Source organism: Huiozyma naganishii, chromosome 2 (genome assembly GCF_000348985.1).
Source record: "Huiozyma naganishii CBS 8797 chromosome 2, complete genome".
Classification (NCBI taxonomy): domain Eukaryota; kingdom Fungi; phylum Ascomycota; class Saccharomycetes; order Saccharomycetales; family Saccharomycetaceae; genus Huiozyma; species Huiozyma naganishii.
In genome coordinates this window covers 635,045-653,747 of record NC_035923.1, presented here as the reverse complement: position 1 = coordinate 653,747, position 18,703 = coordinate 635,045, and the positions used below count along the sequence as shown (strand labels likewise).

At 45.7% G+C, this 18,703-nt stretch overlaps 12 protein-coding genes across 12 annotated transcripts; 7 read left to right on the top strand and 5 right to left on the bottom strand.

Annotated features, from left to right (window-relative positions):
- Positions 1-73: 73 nt before the first annotated feature.
- CGI121 (Cgi121p) lies at positions 74-598 on the bottom strand (the record flags this gene model as incomplete). The annotated part of the gene is made up of 1 exon (XM_022611636.1): positions 74-598. One exon carries the CDS (start codon positions 596-598, stop codon positions 74-76), a length of 525 nt encoding a protein of 174 aa, XP_022463026.1.
- A 221-nt stretch (positions 599-819) lies between these two features.
- LFT1 (Lft1p) lies at positions 820-2,145 on the top strand (the record flags this gene model as incomplete). Its single annotated transcript, XM_022611635.1, has 1 exon — positions 820-2,145. The coding sequence occupies one exon, from the start codon at positions 820-822 to the stop codon at positions 2,143-2,145; it is 1,326 nt and encodes a 441-aa protein (XP_022463025.1).
- Positions 2,146-2,549: 404 nt separating this feature from the next.
- On the top strand, positions 2,550-3,773 carry YMD8 (Ymd8p; the record flags this gene model as incomplete). The annotated part of the gene is made up of 1 exon (XM_022611634.1): positions 2,550-3,773. One exon carries the CDS (start codon positions 2,550-2,552, stop codon positions 3,771-3,773), a length of 1,224 nt encoding a protein of 407 aa, XP_022463024.1.
- Positions 3,774-4,327: 554 nt separating this feature from the next.
- Positions 4,328-6,130, top strand: STP2 (Stp2p; the record flags this gene model as incomplete). Its single annotated transcript, XM_022611633.1, has 1 exon — positions 4,328-6,130. One exon carries the CDS (start codon positions 4,328-4,330, stop codon positions 6,128-6,130), a length of 1,803 nt encoding a protein of 600 aa, XP_022463023.1.
- Positions 6,131-6,456: 326 nt separating this feature from the next.
- ERG11 (sterol 14-demethylase) lies at positions 6,457-8,052 on the bottom strand (the record flags this gene model as incomplete). The annotated part of the gene is made up of 1 exon (XM_022611632.1): positions 6,457-8,052. One exon carries the CDS (start codon positions 8,050-8,052, stop codon positions 6,457-6,459), a length of 1,596 nt encoding a protein of 531 aa, XP_022463022.1.
- Positions 8,053-8,780: 728 nt separating this feature from the next.
- SOD2 (superoxide dismutase SOD2) lies at positions 8,781-9,491 on the bottom strand (the record flags this gene model as incomplete). Its single annotated transcript, XM_022611631.1, has 1 exon — positions 8,781-9,491. The coding sequence occupies one exon, from the start codon at positions 9,489-9,491 to the stop codon at positions 8,781-8,783; it is 711 nt and encodes a 236-aa protein (XP_022463021.1).
- A 231-nt stretch (positions 9,492-9,722) lies between these two features.
- TDA3 (Tda3p) lies at positions 9,723-11,084 on the bottom strand (the record flags this gene model as incomplete). Its single annotated transcript, XM_022611630.1, has 1 exon — positions 9,723-11,084. One exon carries the CDS (start codon positions 11,082-11,084, stop codon positions 9,723-9,725), a length of 1,362 nt encoding a protein of 453 aa, XP_022463020.1.
- A 1,144-nt stretch (positions 11,085-12,228) lies between these two features.
- RPL27A (60S ribosomal protein eL27) lies at positions 12,229-12,966 on the top strand (the record flags this gene model as incomplete). The annotated part of the gene is made up of 2 exons (XM_022611629.1): positions 12,229-12,259; positions 12,587-12,966. 2 exons carry the CDS (start codon positions 12,229-12,231, stop codon positions 12,964-12,966), a joined length of 411 nt encoding a protein of 136 aa, XP_022463019.1.
- Positions 12,967-13,157: 191 nt separating this feature from the next.
- On the top strand, positions 13,158-14,510 carry DIA4 (putative serine--tRNA ligase DIA4; the record flags this gene model as incomplete). Its single annotated transcript, XM_022611628.1, has 1 exon — positions 13,158-14,510. The coding sequence occupies one exon, from the start codon at positions 13,158-13,160 to the stop codon at positions 14,508-14,510; it is 1,353 nt and encodes a 450-aa protein (XP_022463018.1).
- A 214-nt stretch (positions 14,511-14,724) lies between these two features.
- VPS29 (retromer subunit VPS29) lies at positions 14,725-15,640 on the top strand (the record flags this gene model as incomplete). Its single annotated transcript, XM_022611627.1, has 2 exons — positions 14,725-14,772; positions 14,855-15,640. The coding sequence occupies 2 exons, from the start codon at positions 14,725-14,727 to the stop codon at positions 15,638-15,640; spliced, it is 834 nt and encodes a 277-aa protein (XP_022463017.1).
- A 479-nt stretch (positions 15,641-16,119) lies between these two features.
- ARD1 (peptide alpha-N-acetyltransferase complex A subunit ARD1) lies at positions 16,120-16,842 on the bottom strand (the record flags this gene model as incomplete). Its single annotated transcript, XM_022611625.1, has 1 exon — positions 16,120-16,842. The coding sequence occupies one exon, from the start codon at positions 16,840-16,842 to the stop codon at positions 16,120-16,122; it is 723 nt and encodes a 240-aa protein (XP_022463016.1).
- Positions 16,843-17,461: 619 nt separating this feature from the next.
- On the top strand, positions 17,462-18,634 carry KNAG0B03275 (uncharacterized protein; the record flags this gene model as incomplete). Its single annotated transcript, XM_022611624.1, has 1 exon — positions 17,462-18,634. One exon carries the CDS (start codon positions 17,462-17,464, stop codon positions 18,632-18,634), a length of 1,173 nt encoding a protein of 390 aa, XP_022463015.1.
- Between the last annotated feature and the right edge of the window lie 69 nt (positions 18,635-18,703).

Here is an 18,703-nt window from a genome sequence, read left to right as displayed (position 1 = left end):
GTTTTCTTTCTTTTCATTTGTTCTTGTCGTATTTTATCAAATTAACTAAACCTCGTATATACATAGGTATTTTCTACAGTCCTCTCAGATGGATTGCGTTAACCACTGCACGGGATAAACTTTCCCTGGATTGAGGTTGCGACGACGAATCTAGTTTATATATTCTCCTGAGCAGTTCTTTATCGTAAAATTGCCCTAAATGCTCATCATCAAATGCAACCTCTATGCCTTTAACAAAGACATGGAAAGGTGGAACTTCATGCTGCTCGACTTTACTCAATTGTAAACATATTACCTCTCTTGAGTCTTCCTTGATGCCAAATTTATGGAAGGCGTCCCCGATATTCGATGTTGGAGAAAGACACAACAAACATTCGGAATGAAGCGACTTAGTCCGCATTTTGTTATAAGTTACTTCATCCAGTGCCCTATACACTGCTGAGAGTAATTGCTCCCTGGAGCAAATCGTCTTGGCGTCAATGAACGCATACGGAAGTTCTGCAACTTTCGTCTTCAGTTCATTTGAGTTCTGGACATCTCTGAACAAAGAGATATCTACCTTATATTTTGGGAACTGTGGCAGTTTCGTCTGTAACATTGAGGGAGCTGCAAAATTGTTTAATCGCTGTTGATGCTTGAGATGATCTATAAGATATTATCCTTATGTATTTAATTAGTTATGGAAAAAAAATTATCATTCTCAGTCCTTGAATTAAAACTGAAATTTCAGGTTTATTATATACTGCGATATGTGCGAGCAAGAACCCGCCAGGAAGTACCCTTCACCATAATACAATTGAGTATATGTGTTGATGCTAAATGGAAGGTGAACTTGGAGCAAACTACAAAGTAACCGAGTTATTGAATAGTGTATTTGGACCAGAATTCCCTGGAGTTCCTCAGGACACAAAGGATGAGATACCTCCAAATGACGCCAGTCTTTATGATATGTTGAATGAAGTTGAGGGAAGTAGAAAACTCATGAATCAACTATGCAATTCCAAAAGGTATGATCCGGCTGAGGCTCAGGTATATTCCGTGGATAAGAGCACCGTACTTTCTAAAGCCGTGTCAATATCAAGGAATTGGTATCAAGACCAGCATATATCGAATGTGCCTCTGAGCGCATCCCCCGTCTTACAAATGGAAACACCAGTAGTGTTTTCATGGAGCAGCAACCATCCAAACGGCGAGCAGCATAGTCAAGACGAGAAGATCTTTTTACCTCAAGATTCAAAGCACGACGAGGAGCCAGACGCCATACCTACAGAAAGGGAACCCACTAATAAGAAACTATTTAGGATTGTCAGTGAAGAGATGGAAAAGGTACCCCGTAGTCCTCGGTCTTGGAATTACATATTAAGGGGCGTTGAAGACTCCGAAAACGAAACGAAGGGAACCAGCACCAGCTCTAGTAGTGTAACATCTCCAGAGAAGAATCCGTTCCAAAACTCCTCATTCCACGTCAATCCATTAGAGAAATTTGTTGCTCGTGAACTGCCGAAGCAGAAGAAAGATCCTACTGAGAGTTTTCCCAAACATAAATCGAAAAGACGGTCGGCATTATGGTTTTTTGGGGGTCGGTCCAAGGGAAAGCATAAGTCCAAGCATAACCACAAAGAAAAACATGATAAGCCAGAGGGTGGTGCAAAAAAAATACGAGAATCTGGCGATTCAACTATACCGATTGATATGCATGACACGCAGATACATGATTTAGTGGAAGAGACGATCCACGAAGAGGGTGATCTTGAATTCGATGTGGATGAACTCACGCATCATGATAGCGGGGTACACCAGTCAAAACCAGATCTGGAAAGTACACCGGAACCTAATAATGCAGTCCGTAACCATCCTACAAGTAAAACCCTTGAAGTGAATGTTGAGCGTAGCCAGGAGGATGCGGGCGATCCACCTGCAGTTGCTGCTGCTGCTGATGATGATGATGACGAATTCGGGGATTTTGAACAAGGTAATGCATTTGATATAAAACCAGTGGTGGAAGAAAGACCGATGGTCACAATCCCATCAAAACCACCGGTGGTACCTGAACTTGTCGATGATAGTACTTCGAGAGGACACACGCCGCCCAGCCACGTGAGCCTAGATACATTTGTCCCTTTACAGCCAAAGAAGAAGATGTGACAAATTTTTGTAGCTATATGCCACTATTATATATCCCGTACATATGCATACCTCCCTCAAGTTCGTGTACCGTCCATGCGCAGCTTTCATCGGAAACTTTAAATCCTATGATAGTGAAAAAAAAATATGTTTGAATAAACGTTATATATAAACATGTAATACAGGAAAGAAAGTCACAAGCATACGCCAGTTTGAAACACCAGGGTTGAAAACACGTAGCGGATGGAAGCTGGAATATACTCACTATCCTATTTCATTAAGCGGTAAGCAGTCCCGATAAATCTGTTATCCGTTCGAACGCTTTTTTCCATTTTCTGTCACTGTCGAAAGCGATATCTTTGCAAAAGTCTCCTAATTACGCGCTAAGCAGCTACACTACCATAGAACATTGAACAGGCACACCAATGAATTGGCAGCTGTTTGGCATTTACATCTCGAGTTGGTACTTCTGTTCCATTGCCCTGTCGATATACAACCGATGGATGTTTGATCCGAAAGATGGGCTCGGTGTCACGTTCCCTATCATCCTCACGTCATTCCATCAGTTTACTCTGTGGTTTCTATCGTACATATACATCAAAGTCATGGACAGGAACACCACGAGGACGATACCGACGGTGAAATGGAGTTTTTATGCGAAGTTTCTAATACCCACTGCGGTTGCAACCGCTGGTGACATTGGGTTCAGTAACGTCTCCTTCAAGTTCGTCCCACTGTCTGTGTACACCATTGTCAAGTCCTCGAGTATAGCGTTTGTGTTGCTTTTCAGTTGCCTGTTCAAGTTGGAGAAGTTCCATTGGAAGCTTGGGGCGATAGTGTCTGTGATGTTTGTTGGTGTTGCGCTGATGGTGTATAAACCGAACAGCACAAGCGGCGAGGACACCGACGAGGGGACGCTAGTGTTTGGTGCGCTGTTAGTTCTAATGAGCGCGGCTCTCTCTGGACTTCGATGGGTATTCACCCAATTGATCCTGAAGAAACGGGCTCCAGCGCAGGACGCAACGGAGGCGAACAAGATTGCGGCACTGGAGAGTCAACGGGAAAACAGGGAAGACGTCAAGCCGGAGAAACCACACCCAATATACACGATATACCAACTGGCGCCCATCATGGGCGCGACATTGCTCATAACTGCGCTAATCGTTGAGAGACCCATCCCTGGATTGTTCGCTTGCAACTTGTTCAAGACACATTTCAACCCAGACTTGACAATCACTGCTGTGACTGGTCTACGAGGATTCGTACTCATGGTAATCCCCGGTGTGGCCGTTTTCGTGCTTACTTTAAGTGAGTTCGGCATACTACAAATGGCCAAAGTGTTAACTCTTTCCGTTTCCGGCATCGTGAAGGAGGTGTTAACCATCCTGTTCGGTGTCTGGATCCTGCACGAGAGAATAAGCGGGGTGTACAACATCCTAGGGATGTCTATTGTACTCCTGGACGTGTGCTACTACAACTACTTCAGATACAGACAAAAAACAAGCGTCTGGACAAAAACGCGCTACGAACATCATCCGACCAAGCGGCAGAGCAACTCATACCGCCAGGAGAAGCTGCCGCCGCTGCTGTTGGCCGTACAGACGCAGATGAGGACAGCGACGAACGGTACAACTTCAACGACATCATAGACCCGTTCTCCACTACTGTCGAAACGCAGATCCAAGAGTACGAGCTGAAATCAATGCGGTAAGCTGTCCGCCACCGGTAAGAAACCGGAGTTAGGCTGGTCGTGTGCCCACTGCTGTTCGGAATTGTATCTCCGCCAACACTTCGCTCCCGGAATTCGATACCCGCAGCGTGCCCGGTCCCAGACCGGGCAACCCCCCTGGAGAGCGCCTTCCCCGGGCCGCTTCTGCGCGCCGGTCTGCGCGGACAAAAAGAGGAAACCGCGAGAAAATTTTTTGTCAAAAACAGCAAAACTGGGGTTTTCGAAATTGGGAATTTGAAATAAAAAACAGTATATAGAAAATATCGATTCTTGTCGCTTTCTGCTTCTTTACTCTCCAGTTTTGTTGTTTTCGTTGTTTTCGCTCATTTGTGTTTGCATATATATATATATATATAACTGCGTTAAGAGGTGGGGAAGTTTAGCATCCTGGAGACAAAAAAAATAATATTAACAACGACAGGATATCAACCACCTGAACGATTTTAAGCGTTCTTACTCGTACATTTTTTCAAGATGCCTACAGTCTCGACTCTCAATAATAGTGCCAGCAGCACTGCTGATAGCAGAAGCTGGGGGTTTTTCAACTCTGGCTGGTTGAAAAGAAACTGTAAAGTCCTCAAGCAACTAGTGGACATCATTGTGCCTTATAGTGATAGTGTAACGCCCGTGAAGAAGACCAGATATACTCGCAAGGCGTCGACGGCTGCTGCTGCTGTTGAAGAAGACAGTGACCAAAAGACTGAAAAAGATGATATTTCTGTGCACGATATGTTCCCCAAAAAGATGACCATTGAAAAGTCTCTGTCCACGGAGTTTTCCTCCGTGACGCCATGCGCGATGAACATCGACCTGATGGAGAACCCAATCCAGTTGGAAATCTTACCAAACGGTATGATCTCGTCTACTTTGAAGACCAGCGAGCTAAGCACCAAAAGCAATAACATAAACAACCCTAATGCAGGTGCTGCTGCAGGGAGCATACATACACTGGATACTTTACCAATATCCCCTCAGAGCAGCAACTCGCCGAACAGTAACGCCAACACATCTCCACCAAAGCGTGCAGACGAGGATGCAAAACCCGCCGTTGCTAGTGATGTCGGTACGTACATCTGCCATTACTGTGACGCAACATTCAAGATCAGAGGATACTTGACAAGGCACATCAAGAAGCACGCCATAGACAAAGCCTATCACTGTCCCTTTTTCAACGCCACACTCGGAACAGAGTTGAAATGTCACAACACTGGCGGGTTTTCGAGGAGGGACACGTACAAGACACACTTGAAAACGAGGCATTTCGTGTACCCGAATGGTGTGAAACCAAGTGACAGGAGTAAGTCCAACGGGACCTGTGCACACTGTGGGGACTATTTTGAATCCGCGGACAAGTGGATCAAAGAGCATATCGAGGGTGGGCAATGTAGTTCGCTGCCGGAACAGTACGTCAACGAGATCAAGATCAATAAGAATATGAAGAAGGCCAAGAAAAATAAGTTGAAAATGATCAAGACCTCCACGGGCCACTCGAGATTTGTGTCCAGTGCGGAGAGTGTGGTGGAACCAAAAGTGTTGCTCAATAAGGAGGCCGTCGAGGCGATGGCGATCGTAGCGAACAACGCAAGCAGTCGCCACGTGCTATCGAAATTGGGCGAAGACCAGCTGATTCTGAATTCGGACAGCTTCCAAGGACACAAGAAACCTAAGCGGAAGTACAAGCCCAGAAACAAAACTGGCTCGAAACAAAACAACGAGATATTGTCGACAAACTCGCCAACCTCTCGATTCGATAAGTCATCCACGAGTGCAACACCCCAGACAGCAATGGAGCACAACTCGCAGCGAGTACCAAATCAAACACAGTATCAACACGAGTTTTCGAACGACCAGTTACTCAATGGGTCTCTCGTGAATCTTTCGCCGCTTTCCCTGCAGTCGGCACTGAAATCGGCACCACAGCTCACATTGACGAATTCGTCTTCATCCTCTTTAGAATTCGGGGAAGATCTTCCCGCTACACAAGTCCATGGGGGTCCTTCCGTGACGCCCCACCCAGCCCTGACAACCTCACATTTAGCATCCACGGGCAATTCATCCATATTCTTAGAACCCCTTGGCTCTGAGCAGGTATACGTGATGGGCTCGAATCCAACGCAGGGCAACTACATGGTCCCACAGGACACTCTCGGTAATCAACAGGGAGAACCACAGCAAGGCACGATCATGCTCGATGCACCAAAGATTAACGACGTACAGATGAGAGAAACGAGAGAGTACTTGAATTTTTACAACTTTTTATTCGGGTCAAATCTGTAGTGGGGGCGAGCAAGAGAAATGTGGGTGTTGACGCATCTACATATATATGTGTATGCGTATTATACTCATGTTGTAATAATAACATTAATAAGTAATTATTTGTTTGTAAGCTGGGGGGGGCAATAAAAATAAATTATTTTCTTTCGCATAATTAAAGAGTCTTCCTTCTTTGCAAATTTTGGGGAAGGAGAGACTGCAAGATATAAATATAGTCTAGTCTAAAGTTAGTTTACATAGAGAGATGGAGGAGAGAAAACGTCTATCCATTGAGAGCAAGATCCTTCTTCTTCTTCTTTTTTTTCTTCGTTTTGTGGGGGAAATCCAGTTCAGTTCGTTCTCTTCTTCCAGGAGATGTAAGCTGGCCCAGTTGGCAGAGTGACCATGGAGGTGAAATCTGGAGGTGGGACTGACTTTCTGGAGGTGGCGTCGTCAGGGAAGGTCCATTGGAACTTTCTGATGAAGACGGACATGATCGTGCCCAGTTGGGCCATGGCGTAGTGTTCACCGATGCATCTGTGTCTACCACCACCGAAGGGCAAATATGGGGAGGAGACACCCTTGGAAATGCTACCGAACCCGTAGTCGATCTCTTCACCGACGGAGTACGAGGAGGCGGAGTCGTTGTCCCATCTGTGGATGTTGAACGAGTGAGGGTTGGGGAAGTACTTTTCTTGCAAATGGGTGTAACCTGGGGAGACAAGGACGTGGTGTCCCTCTGGGACGACGTAGGAGGTGTTTGGCACTGGGACGTCTCTCATGACTTTACGGAAAAGAGAGTGCAATGGGTGGTGCAATCTCAAGACTTCCTTCAACATCTGGTTCATTAGAGGCATTTGCTCGTCAAGTATGTCGTAAGTCAACTCTTTCTTACCGTTGTCCAAAACACGCATCTGTTCCTGGTACAGTTCTTCTTGGACGTCTGGTCTTTCAGCCAAGTGTAGTAGGGCCCAAGCGGAGGTAGCAGCGGAGGTATGTTGACCACCCATCAGGACACCGATCAACAAGTTGGAGATTTCTCTGTCAGTCATCTTAGTACCGTCTTTGTACGTGGAGTTCTTCATCAATTCGTCGATCAAGTCTCTGCTCTGGATGTCGTTGTTGGCACGTCTCTTCTGGATCAGGGACAAGTAAGTGTCACTGATGGTCTTTTGCGCGTGGTCTCTTCTCTTGTTGGTGGCGGATGGCAAGTATGGGAAGACGAAGTTCATTGGGGTGAAACCTCTGTCCAAGTCGGTGTACAAATAGGCGAAGTCACTGTTCAACTTGTCTCTCATCTCTTTACCCAACAAAGTTCTCGAGGCGGTGAAGATGGTCATTTCAGGTTGAGTGACCATGACGTTAATCTTCCCGCTGTCGTTCTTGTCGATTTGGAAGTTCTTGGAGTCCCTCAGGTACTTTTCCGTCTCCTCGATAAACAGTGGCACGTAAGTTCTGAATGCGTCCTTTGTCAGGGCACCCTTGACGAATTTCTTCTGGTCCATCAGTCTTGAGTTTGGCACATCGTAGATTACACCCTTCCCGAACACTGGCGTGGTCAAATGAGCGTAAGCGGCTTCAGCAGAGGCGTCGGCAAGTTTGGCGTTGAAGACAAACTCGTGGCCCTTTGGACCCAAGTACACGGTCATGGTTTTCCCCAACAGAACGAAGGAAAAGATGTTACCGTACTTCTTGTTACATTCTTCGAAGAACTCGTATGGGGCAGAACCGTACTGGACGGCAGACCCGATCCATGGGATGGAGTAGCGGACTAGAGGAGGTCTATCTTTCCGCATAGAGTAGACGAGTTGCCATGTTATAGAGTACAGAAATGGGAGTATGACTATAATGGACAGCTGCTTGGCCAGCGACAGAGCCAAAAACGAGCTCAACGCCAGCTTACCGTAGTCTACCACTTGCAAAAGAACAGAGTCCGAACCGGCCATCTTTACACTGGTTCCTTCTTGTGCGATTGATGCTATTGCTCAATTGAACGAACAAGTGTCACAAGCAAAAAAAGGAAACATGATCACAAGAGACACAGATACGAGAAGGCAAGGAAAAGGAAGTGCAGTTCTCGAGGTTGCAAGCGTATCCTTATATACAATTATTTCCCACAAGGCAATAATTAATCAATCATCGTAGCAGGGGCACAGCGAGCGAGCAAGAGCCCAGAGGAAACGAAAAATAACGGGCAGAGAGGCAACTCGTATCTGGGACACCAGGCGTGCTGTTACTCGCATCGCCTGGAGCGTCCCGCCTGCTACGCGATGCGATGCCATACCTCTGAGCCGACGCATCCGGGCAACGGAGCCCTCTTCCAGCGTGCTGCGTGCGGTGCGCTGCGCGACGTTAAACCCGCTAACACTGCCTCCCCTCAGACCGGGCCGCAGCAGCAGGCTATTGATAAGAACGACAGCGCTAAACGAGGAACGACAGCGCTAAACGAGGCCGCTGGGGTGTTACCCGGACGGCTCTTGTACCCTCGTTCAGAAAAAACGCAGAATTGCCCCTTTGGGCGATGCCCGATAAAAAGCTAGGGACGCGCCCAGCGCTGCTGTTGCTGCGACCGCCCGGTAAGTCCAGGTGCAGAGACTGTAAACGCTCGCTGTACGTACATACAGGTAATAAATAGAGGGAGGGAGAGGGAGAGAGGGAGAGAGCGGCTGTACGACTACGACAGGATCTTCTCGGACTCGAACCGTTTAGCGGCTTCCTCCCAGTTGATGACGTTCCAGATGGCCTTGAAGTAGTCCACTTTGCGGTTCTGGTACTGTAGGTAGTAGGCGTGCTCCCACGCGTCGATGGCAACGAGCGGTACCATGTTCCCAGTGACCGTGTCCTGGTTGTACGTCTGCACGACGTCCAGCTTCCCGCCGTTGTCCAAGTTCTTGACTATAAACGCCCAGCCAGACCCTTGCACCCCGGCTAGTTTGCCGTTCGTCAGCGTCTTCAGCTGGTCCAATGAGCCGAACTGTTTCTCAATGGCAGTCTTCAGGGGCCCCTCCGGTAGTTGGCCACCGCCTTGCTTTTCGGGGGCCAGGTTCTTCCAGAAGAGACAGTGGTTGGTGTACCCGCCCCCGTGGAACTTGATGTTCTGTTGCAGTGCGATGATTTCGCGGGCCACCTGGGGGGTGGGTTCGCGGGCAAGCAGATCAGTTAGCTCAGACATCTTCTCCACAGAGGTGTTCAGCCCGTTCACGTACGTCTGATGGTGCTTCGTGTAGTGCAACTCGTTGATCTGGCCAGAGATGTGCGGTTCTAACGCACCAAAATCCCAGTCCAACTCGGGCAGCGTGACTTTCGTCCTTTGGAAAACACGAGGGGTGCTCAAAAACCGGGAAGCACCTGTCTTCAATGCTGTTCTGGCGGTACCCTGGATCATTACGCAAGCTTGGGTTCGTGTGTGTATAGCACTTTGGCAGTGGTGGAACTCCAGTGACTATCCCTTTCCGCACCCCTCTTTCTTATATACAAACGTGACTTATTTTTTTTTCGTCTTCTTCTTTTCAAGTCATCGCTGGAGCTGATTGGTACACTGTAGAGAAACAGGGTGTGGGGGAGACGCCAAGCACGCACGCACAATTGACTTGCTACACAGTTACGTACTTCCCTGCTACACCCTTGCGTCGAAATACAGCTTCGGGTCCAGATTTTCGACGTTGGCGCAAAGGGTCTCGCCGTTCATTACAATCTCAGACATGATCTTACCCGTGGCCAGCGAGTTGTTGATCCCCCAACAGGAGTGTCCGCTGGCCAAGTACAGTCCTTCGACGTTCGTCTCGCCCATCAATGGGCCCGAACTCGTCGCCACGTCCAGCACGGGCAAGTAGCACGCCTGCTTCGTCACCAGTTTCCCCGCGCTGAGTAGGGGGGAAACCTCGCATGCATATTTGTACAGTTTATCGCACTTCTCCTGCGTTATCTCGACGTCCTGGGTAGGGTCCGGCAGTGCCATCGCCTCGCCCTCCCCACACACGTACACGACGTCCCTGCGAGTGTATATCTCGGGGGAGAAAGTCTCCGCGTCGCTTATCTGCAACTCGGTGAACAGTGCGTACGGTGAAATCTTGGAAATATCGTCTGGTTTGATGATGATCGAATGAGCGCGCAACCCTGAAACGGGGCATTCGGGGAGAATCTCAGAGGTCCAGGGCCCTGCGGCTATAATAAGCTTGTCCACTTTGTGCACTTTACGCACGTGCTCGTCCTCATCTGCTTTAGCGGGGTCTGAATGCTTCGAGACGGGCTCGTACTCGAGACCAACAATGGTCTCCCTGTCCTCAGTCATCTTCAACTGGGTGACTTTACCGTACACTAAGTCGACGCTCCCGGACATTTCTGCCTCCCCAAAAAGAAACTTTGTGAACTTGTAAGGGTGTAACTGTGCCGTCGCTGCACTATCACTGATATACGACCAACTCTTGACTTTCTTACCATCAATCCATCGTAGGTTTGTTGGCAAATCCGACCTGTTCTTCCCGATCAAAGTGTCGTCTCCATCATCATCACCACCGTCCGTGTCATCACAATCACCTTCCGGTGTAGAACTTTCACCATACTTGCTCCATTTCTTGCTCTTCTCCAATCTCCTGGCGTGTTCCCTTTGCTTCCGCAACAGAGAGTTCAACGACAACTGACTGTCCCCCCTTCTCAAATCAGCCTCCAAATTAATAGTATCGAGATGTCTGTAATCCCATTTCTTAGCCCCATCGTGCTCCGCAGCAAGCAACTGGTGCAAGTTAAAACTCAACGCACCAATCTGTGCAGGGAAAGCCCACGACGCCAACAACCCACCAGCTTTACCGGACGCTGCACACGCGATGTTATTAGACTCAAAGATAGTGATATGGTACCGTTTTGCATCAAAATTCGGATGCTTGGTCAAGTAGTACGCAATGGAACACCCTATAATACCACCACCTACTATCGCTATCTCTACCGAGCGCTCGCCTGTAACTTTCTCTTTCCCATCCATGGTAATACGTGCTTACCACTTACTTTTCTTGTCTCCTACGATATTACTTGACCACTCGACACCGTCTAGGCAGTAATACACTATTAAGATGGAAAGATATAAACTGTTGAGTGAGAGCAACTAATTAGAAAGAGTGAGCAACCACTGTTCCCGTTCCCGGGGTCCAAGACACGCATGCCCTTTTTGTAGAGGGAGAGAACCACTGCAACACGCATACCGCCTGCGTGTGTCTGTACATATTGCAACCGTGTCCCCCAACGCGCCGGGGACCCCCCCCACATCACATCACAGCAGCAATAATGCAACTCATAGGATCGTTGTGTTGCTGCCGAGACAGGCACATGGACAGAAACAGCATTCCGAGCTGTGTCCCCTTTTGGAGCCTCCCAACAAGAGAAAACAGAAAGAGAGGCGAGGGGAAGGGTTGCGGGTGGATCGTCTGTTCTAAGGGCCCGCTTCCTATTACATACATGCAGACGCACGCAGACACTATCAAAGTACACACTTTCGACTACTCATACTTAGCGTCCCCCTTCACTCATCGCAGTCCAGACACCCTACTCCATTGAATTGCACTTCAAGTTGTCCCTGTTCTTGGTGCCCCGCTGCCTCGCAACACTCTCCACGGCCCCCTTTTTCCCGTGGTCCTGTTGCATCTTTCTCTTTTGGGTAACAGCTGTGACTGCTAAATACCATCCGTGCATTTTTGTATTTTTTGGTTTCTGATTTTTTCTGATTTTAATTTCCAGATTCGGAAATGGGAGGCGGGGCGAAGCGGGTGTTGGTTCTCTCGTGCTGAGGTGGCAGACGACGCACGACGTTCCTCTCGTCTGTCGTCCCTCCCACGCCCCCGTCTCCGTCTCTCTGGAGAGTCCCGGCGGAGGCCCCAGGGGGAACTGCCCTGTCCTGGGCTGGGCTTGCAGGACGGGCTGGGCGGACACTGCCACCACTACCACCACCAGTGGGCAGTCGTGCCAGTGGGTCCTACCGCCTGGAGAGAGCAGACTCGCGATGTGCGACAAAAGATTTTTTCAATGTTCAACATTTTGAATACCCTATTGAAGACAAATTCTTTTCATTCTTGTTAGTTAGTAACTCTCTCTATCATCAAAGTAAAGACATCCGAAAATTATAAGATCAAAAAATGGCTAAGTTCTTGAAAGCTGGTAAAGTTGGTATGTATTTGCACTACTAAGATTGGAAATCAAACTGGGGGACGAAGTACAAGAGAAACTGGGAAACTGTGTGAACCAAGAGGGAAGATAAAGTTTCTGGGAACTGATAATATCCATGCATGAATTGATTGAACAGTACAGTCTTCAAAGAAACAAGCGGTGTTTTCCCCTGGGATACAGTCCTCCCTCTATATTCAAAATGGTAACCTATCTATGGGGTCTCTCGTGTCTCTCAAAAACCCCACTCCCTCATTACAAAAACTTAATACTAACAAGATTTGGTATATCATTTTTCATGAATGTTATCATCCTCCACTTTTTTTACAGCTGTTGTTGTCCGTGGTCGTTACGCCGGTAAGAAGGTCGTCATCGTCAAGCCTCACGATGAAGGTTCCAAATCTCACCCATTCGGTCACGCTCTAGTTGCCGGTATTGAAAGATATCCTTTGAAGGTCACCAAGAAGCTTGGTGCCAAGAAGGTCGCCAAGAGAACCAAGATCAAGCCATTCATCAAGGTTGTCAACTACAACCACTTGCTTCCAACCAGATATACTCTAGACGTTGAGTCCTTCAAGTCTGTCGTCTCTACTGAAACTTTCGAACAGCCATCTCAAAGAGAGGAGGCCAAGAAGGTCATCAAGAAGGCTTTCGAAGAAAGACATCAAGCCGGTAAGAACCAATGGTTTTTCTCCAAGTTGAGATTCTAAGCTTTGGTTACTGCATTGTTCTTATAGTTTCGACACATATATAAAGGAAATACTGAAATAATAAAACAAAAATATAATTCTTTTTTAGTATATTATTTACGATTCCACAAGAAATCTGTTTTTAAAAATGGGAAATTGGGTTAATATTAAGGTATCAGACAAGAAGGAAGTAAAAAAAGCGATCTCGTTACATGTTCCGTTTCCGGTATCTAATTCGTTCGTTTGCCATAACGCGTGCACCTCGGACTTTTTTAAAGAAACCGCATATCGATATCAAGTACGTCCTTGCACATATTAACGAATATAACGAATCAATAAAGAAGCGGGGGCTCGTAGCAGAAAATGAGCTATTGGCAAACTTAGAGAAATTGCCAGAAAAATACGACAAAATCAAGTCACTCAACGATCAAATAAATCATGTACAAAAGGCTAGGAATCAACTGGAAAAAACTGTGCAAGCTAACAAAACCAGTCTGAACGAATTAATTCCCCAAATAAGGGATCTCAAGTCTCAGTTCAAAGTGCTAATGGAGACCAAAAATGACCTCTCGAAAGAAATTGAGGATACTTACGTATCGTTACCAAATCTGTTGCACCCATCCGTACCGGCAACGGAACCAGAGGTGGTAGCGTGGATAAATGAGAAGGTTACACCAAACCATAACTTAGATCATGTAGATATTATGACAAAAAAGGGTCTTTTGGATCTTAAACAGGCGGCAAAGACATCAGGTTCCTCATCCTACTACTTGATAAATGGGGGTGCGAGATTGGAAAGAGCGTTGATTAATTACAGTATTGATTTGGCCTGTCAACAACCACACGGTTACACTTTTGTCATACCACCTAGCTTAACACGGCTCGGAATGATTGATTCTTGTGGGTTCACGCCGAGAGACATGAACGGGGAGGAGCAGATCTATAAAACTAATAACGAAATGGGGCTTGTCGCCACGGCAGAGATATCTTTGGCAGCCCTAGGATTCGACAAAGTTCTCACGTTTGAGAAGAAAGAAGAACCTGTCGAAAAGTTTGTGGGTGTTAGCAGGTGCTATAGGGCAGAAGCTGGCGCCAGAGGCAAAGAAACCAAGGGTCTTTACAGAGTTCATGAATTCAGCAAGGTGGAATTGTTTTGCTGGTGTAAACCACAGTTTGCGGAAGCGACTTTGGAGCAGTTGAAGGCGTTCCAGATACAAATTATCGAATCGTTGGGACTTCACGCAAAAGTATTGAATATGCCAGCAAATGATTTAGGAAACCCAGCATACAAGAAATACGACATCGAAGTATGGATGCCAGGGAAGGGAACTTTTGGGGAGGTCAGCAGTGCTTCAAATTGCAGGGATTTCCAAGCGTTTCGGTTGAACACAAAATTCAAAGATGAAAACGGCGCATCACAATATGCTTACACATTAAACGGCACGGCAATGGCTGTACCACGGATAATATTAGCACTCGTAGAAAACTTTTACGACTCCTCGACGGACAAGATTAAAATCCCTGATGTCTTAGTTCCGTACATGAATGGCGACAAATATATATAACTGAACAATGCCGACTTGGCTCATGAATAATTGAATATTCCAACTGTAAATAGCAATTGATATGCGTCCGTACTCATTACAAAATCGACAAGTGCATTGCAATACATAAATAAAAAACACGATCTTTAGATTGTAATTCGAAAACTATAGCAGCACCATGTATAAACTTTGAGCATAAACGTTTCACTGGAAGAAGTACAAACGTGCGCCAGAAATGCTGCTGTTAGTGCTTGGTGATGCGTATATACCAGATCGTGCAACTGTATGTACATGGAACCCTTCAACTCCCGGGACCTCCTGAACAATTATCAACTTTACTAACAACCCTTACTCTACTGCAACAGGATATACCAAACAAGTTCAAAAAACTGCTGAGTGTGCCGGGAAAAATAACCCAAATAGCGGTGCTTGGTAATAGTACGCGATCGGTGGAGTTTATGAACTTTCTCCAGGGACTCTCCCCCAACATGACGAAAGTGAAGGGTGCTTTAGACGAGCCCAATTTGTCTATTGGCGAGAATGGACAAGCCACAAACCAAGCATCAGAGTCGGAAGCTGAAATGCCCATCAACTCTGTAATATCGATGGGAGACTTTAAGATCGGTTGTTGTAGCGGCTACAGTGTGGTCCCAAAGAATGATCCCCTCTCACTTTTGGCACTTGCAAGACAGCTAGATGTTGATATTATGTTGTGGGGAGGCACTCATAATGTAGAGGCATACACTTTGAGCGGCAAATTCTTTGTTAACCCTGGCAGTTGTACCGGAGCCTTCAATTCAGACTGGCCAGTTGTGATCAACCCAGGGGTCGTGGAATCTGAGCCTTCGAAAAAGATCAACGACGAACCCGACAAGAAGGCTGAAGAAGAAAGTCAGGTGTCTGATGAGAAGGTGGGAAACACTGAAAAGACTGTAAAGGATAACGAAGCAGAGAGCGAAACAAAAGAAGATACCGAAAGTGTTAAGGAGGAAGATATAGATATTCCAGAATCAGCCATAACGGGATCCAATTCGCCGAGCTTCTGTCTTTTGGATATACAAGGAAGCACTTGCACCTTGTATATCTACATATATATCGACAATGACGTGAAGGTCGATAAAATAGTGTACCGGAAGGAGGATGTTGTATAGAATAGCGCTTACTAGAACAACGATGCACTTATATGAGAGAAACCCAAACCCTAACATAATTATCACTGAGCGTACAAAATGATTCAAATGCATCTCACCATTTTTTCTCTGTATTTGAAAATTATATAAAGAGATGGAGGTTAACATTGAGAGTTTTGACGTGTAGCTAGGTTCTTTTGCTGTTACCTTCCGAAACACACCAAGGAAGTTCTTTCCTTTTTTTTATGATGAGTATGAGTGCATTTGGCTCGAGACACTTTTAGTGTCGGTGTGGAAAAACTCTAGCTACCTAATTTTTACTACCTCTGACCTTAAAGAAAATGGAAAAAGAACGTTCTCTGTTTGTAGATGTCCCGCAGACCCTGTATCTTGCAACTTGCTCACCCACATTTGAATCTTTAATGTAGTTATTGTGATATATTTTTTGATTGTCTGTTTATGTACGCTTCACTATACACGAACAGACATGCACTGTTATACTAGACAGCAATGTTGTCAATACCATTTTTGACGATATCTTCCAGAAGGTCGCTAGTTAAATCATCCTCAACCTTTTCCTCGCTGGAACCCCGATGCGTGAAATTGCTAATCTGTAGCTCGTCAAGCTTCAATACTTTCTTCATGGCATACGCATCTTCGCCGTCCTGATAGTAGCTTTTCTCGATGCTCAAGACCTCAAACTCTAGCGTATCTCTGTACAAATGCAGAGCGGCTCTATTGGACTGTCTAACGTGCAACGAGACGTATTTAGCGTCGTGTACTTCCCTTAGCGCAAATAGTGCCTGTCTCATCAACTTTTCAGCTATACCCATTCTTCTATACGTTCTCATTACACTTAGAGAAGTGACATGGCCATTAGGTTCTTCGTTTTGCTGATCTGGGTCGTCATTCATTTTCACAAGAACGTACCCTACCAACTTTTCGCCTGGATTGACGTATGTTGGGTCCAGCTTGATTGAATTCCCACTGATTGGATCGTTGAACATCAAGCAATCCTCCTCGTTTCCAGCACCCCCTTGTCCGGTAGTATCTTCATCATCAAACACATTGGATGTGGACGTAGCGACAAAGGATGCCTCCGGCCACGACAGGACGTGGTACATGTAGTATTTAATCATATAATTTTCTGGTAAGTTGTGCAGATTGGCATTTTGCATGCAAATGATGTCATTAATGGTTGCCCTTCTTATGGTAACAGGCATTTCAAAGTGTTTATATAGTCACTTGGTCCCTGTAAATTAGTGAATTGACCTGTGTCTGTTTAATTGAGCAAACACCTTTGCAACTGACGAAGGTAACACTTGAAGAGAAACCGACTCTTTTTTCACTACTTTTTTTAACAATTTTTTTTCACCTTAAGTAAATCGCAGAATTTAGTTGTACTGATATAGCGGACAATCTTGAAAGATGACGGAGTATTAAGTAGAATGTCTTTCAGGCCTTAACAGAAATTCAATCTCAGGATTGGGCTGGTCATTTATTTGATAGTTTTAAACTATGACATAAGAGAGTAGCTTTATTTATGTTCCTTTTACATAAATCATCAGTAATGAATATCTTTGTAATTGTGTTTCTTGGTGTTCACAGTTGTATTTTGCAACAAGCGATAAACTGTCCTCTTACCCCTCATATTTGAAGGTAGTGTCATAGTCTGTTTGTATACTGCTTTGTTCTATTCTGTATCAAACTTCACAATAATCTAAAAGCGCAAGGAAAAAACAATAATGAAATCTTGCCGCCGAGAACTTCTGTGGGAACATTTAGTGATCGATACAAGAAAAAACGACAGGTGTCGGTCTTGTACAACAGCTACAAAGCAAAATGGGTACTAATGCAAGATCAAAACAAGGGAAAGTGTTCAAAGTAGTGAAAGGCAAAAAGCCACTACAACCTCTAGTTACAAATTTGGTTCAGATCCCACCTGGGGATATTGACGGTAGTAAACCCCAAGCAAAGAGCACCAAATCCAAGAAAAAAAAAGTGGCAGAGTTTAATAAAGAGCCTGCTGCTGTGAAGAGTGTCGAGAACGCTAAGTATGATTATGACGTCCTGCTGACGAAATCACCGGAAAATCCTAAGAAGTATTCCTGGGCACCTGGTAGTATTAGAGGACTACAGCCATACAGTGGTGATATTCTTCCCAATAACAACTGTCAAATAACTTTATCTGATTCGAATAATGGCCGGAGGTTCGGGAACATCAAGCTGAGCAAGGAAAGGTTTAATTTAGATAAGGGGAATGAGAATGTTAGTTTCAACAATGGCAGACAACTAAAGGAGGAGGTTCAGCCAATCAAAAGCCAAAACTTCACAACAGGCTCTAACAAAGTTATACCAATTCGAGACCGCTCGTTATGTTTAAAAGATTTTGAGCACCCACCAGAATCAACCTCGACACCGTTAGAGAATTCGAAGAGTGAAAAACTAACTTTCGACTGCAATACACCATTCAATTTCTTTAGTGTTTGCGGAGATCAATATTCTCCGTTATTTGGGGCGTATAACGACAAATCCCCTCCTGGTGGTCAATTCCGAGGATTTTCCAATTACCCTGGGTACGTACTGGAGTCGAGTAATAAAAATGCAAGTTTCAACGGTAACCAAGTTGGAAGAAGTAATGCTGAACAATTACCCAGTTTTGGACAAGTGTTTGGAACCAGCTATATGAATTTCCCAACAAACGTCTCCCCGTTGCTGAATAGAGTAGAATTGCATGACAAAAAACAGAAAAGAATTCAACCTACAGGGCAACCCGGTAACAAGATATATTCAGGTGGTCCTTCTTTTTCTGTGAACCTAAACAGTATTTCACCTCCAGCCTACCCTGATAATGATTTTGCCCGATATAACAAGGAGTTTTTGCCAGGACCTTACCCACCATCAATCAATTTGTACGTTCAAGAGGATATATCGAAGGGTTCTGAGGCAAACGACGACGATACCATCACATACAGTTCTAGTGGTGGTGACGCTACTTATCAAGGAAGTGATTAGAGCCCTTTGAGGCGGGAGTAACCCCATGAATGAAGGATACAGACCATCTTAGATTATAATTGCCCTTGT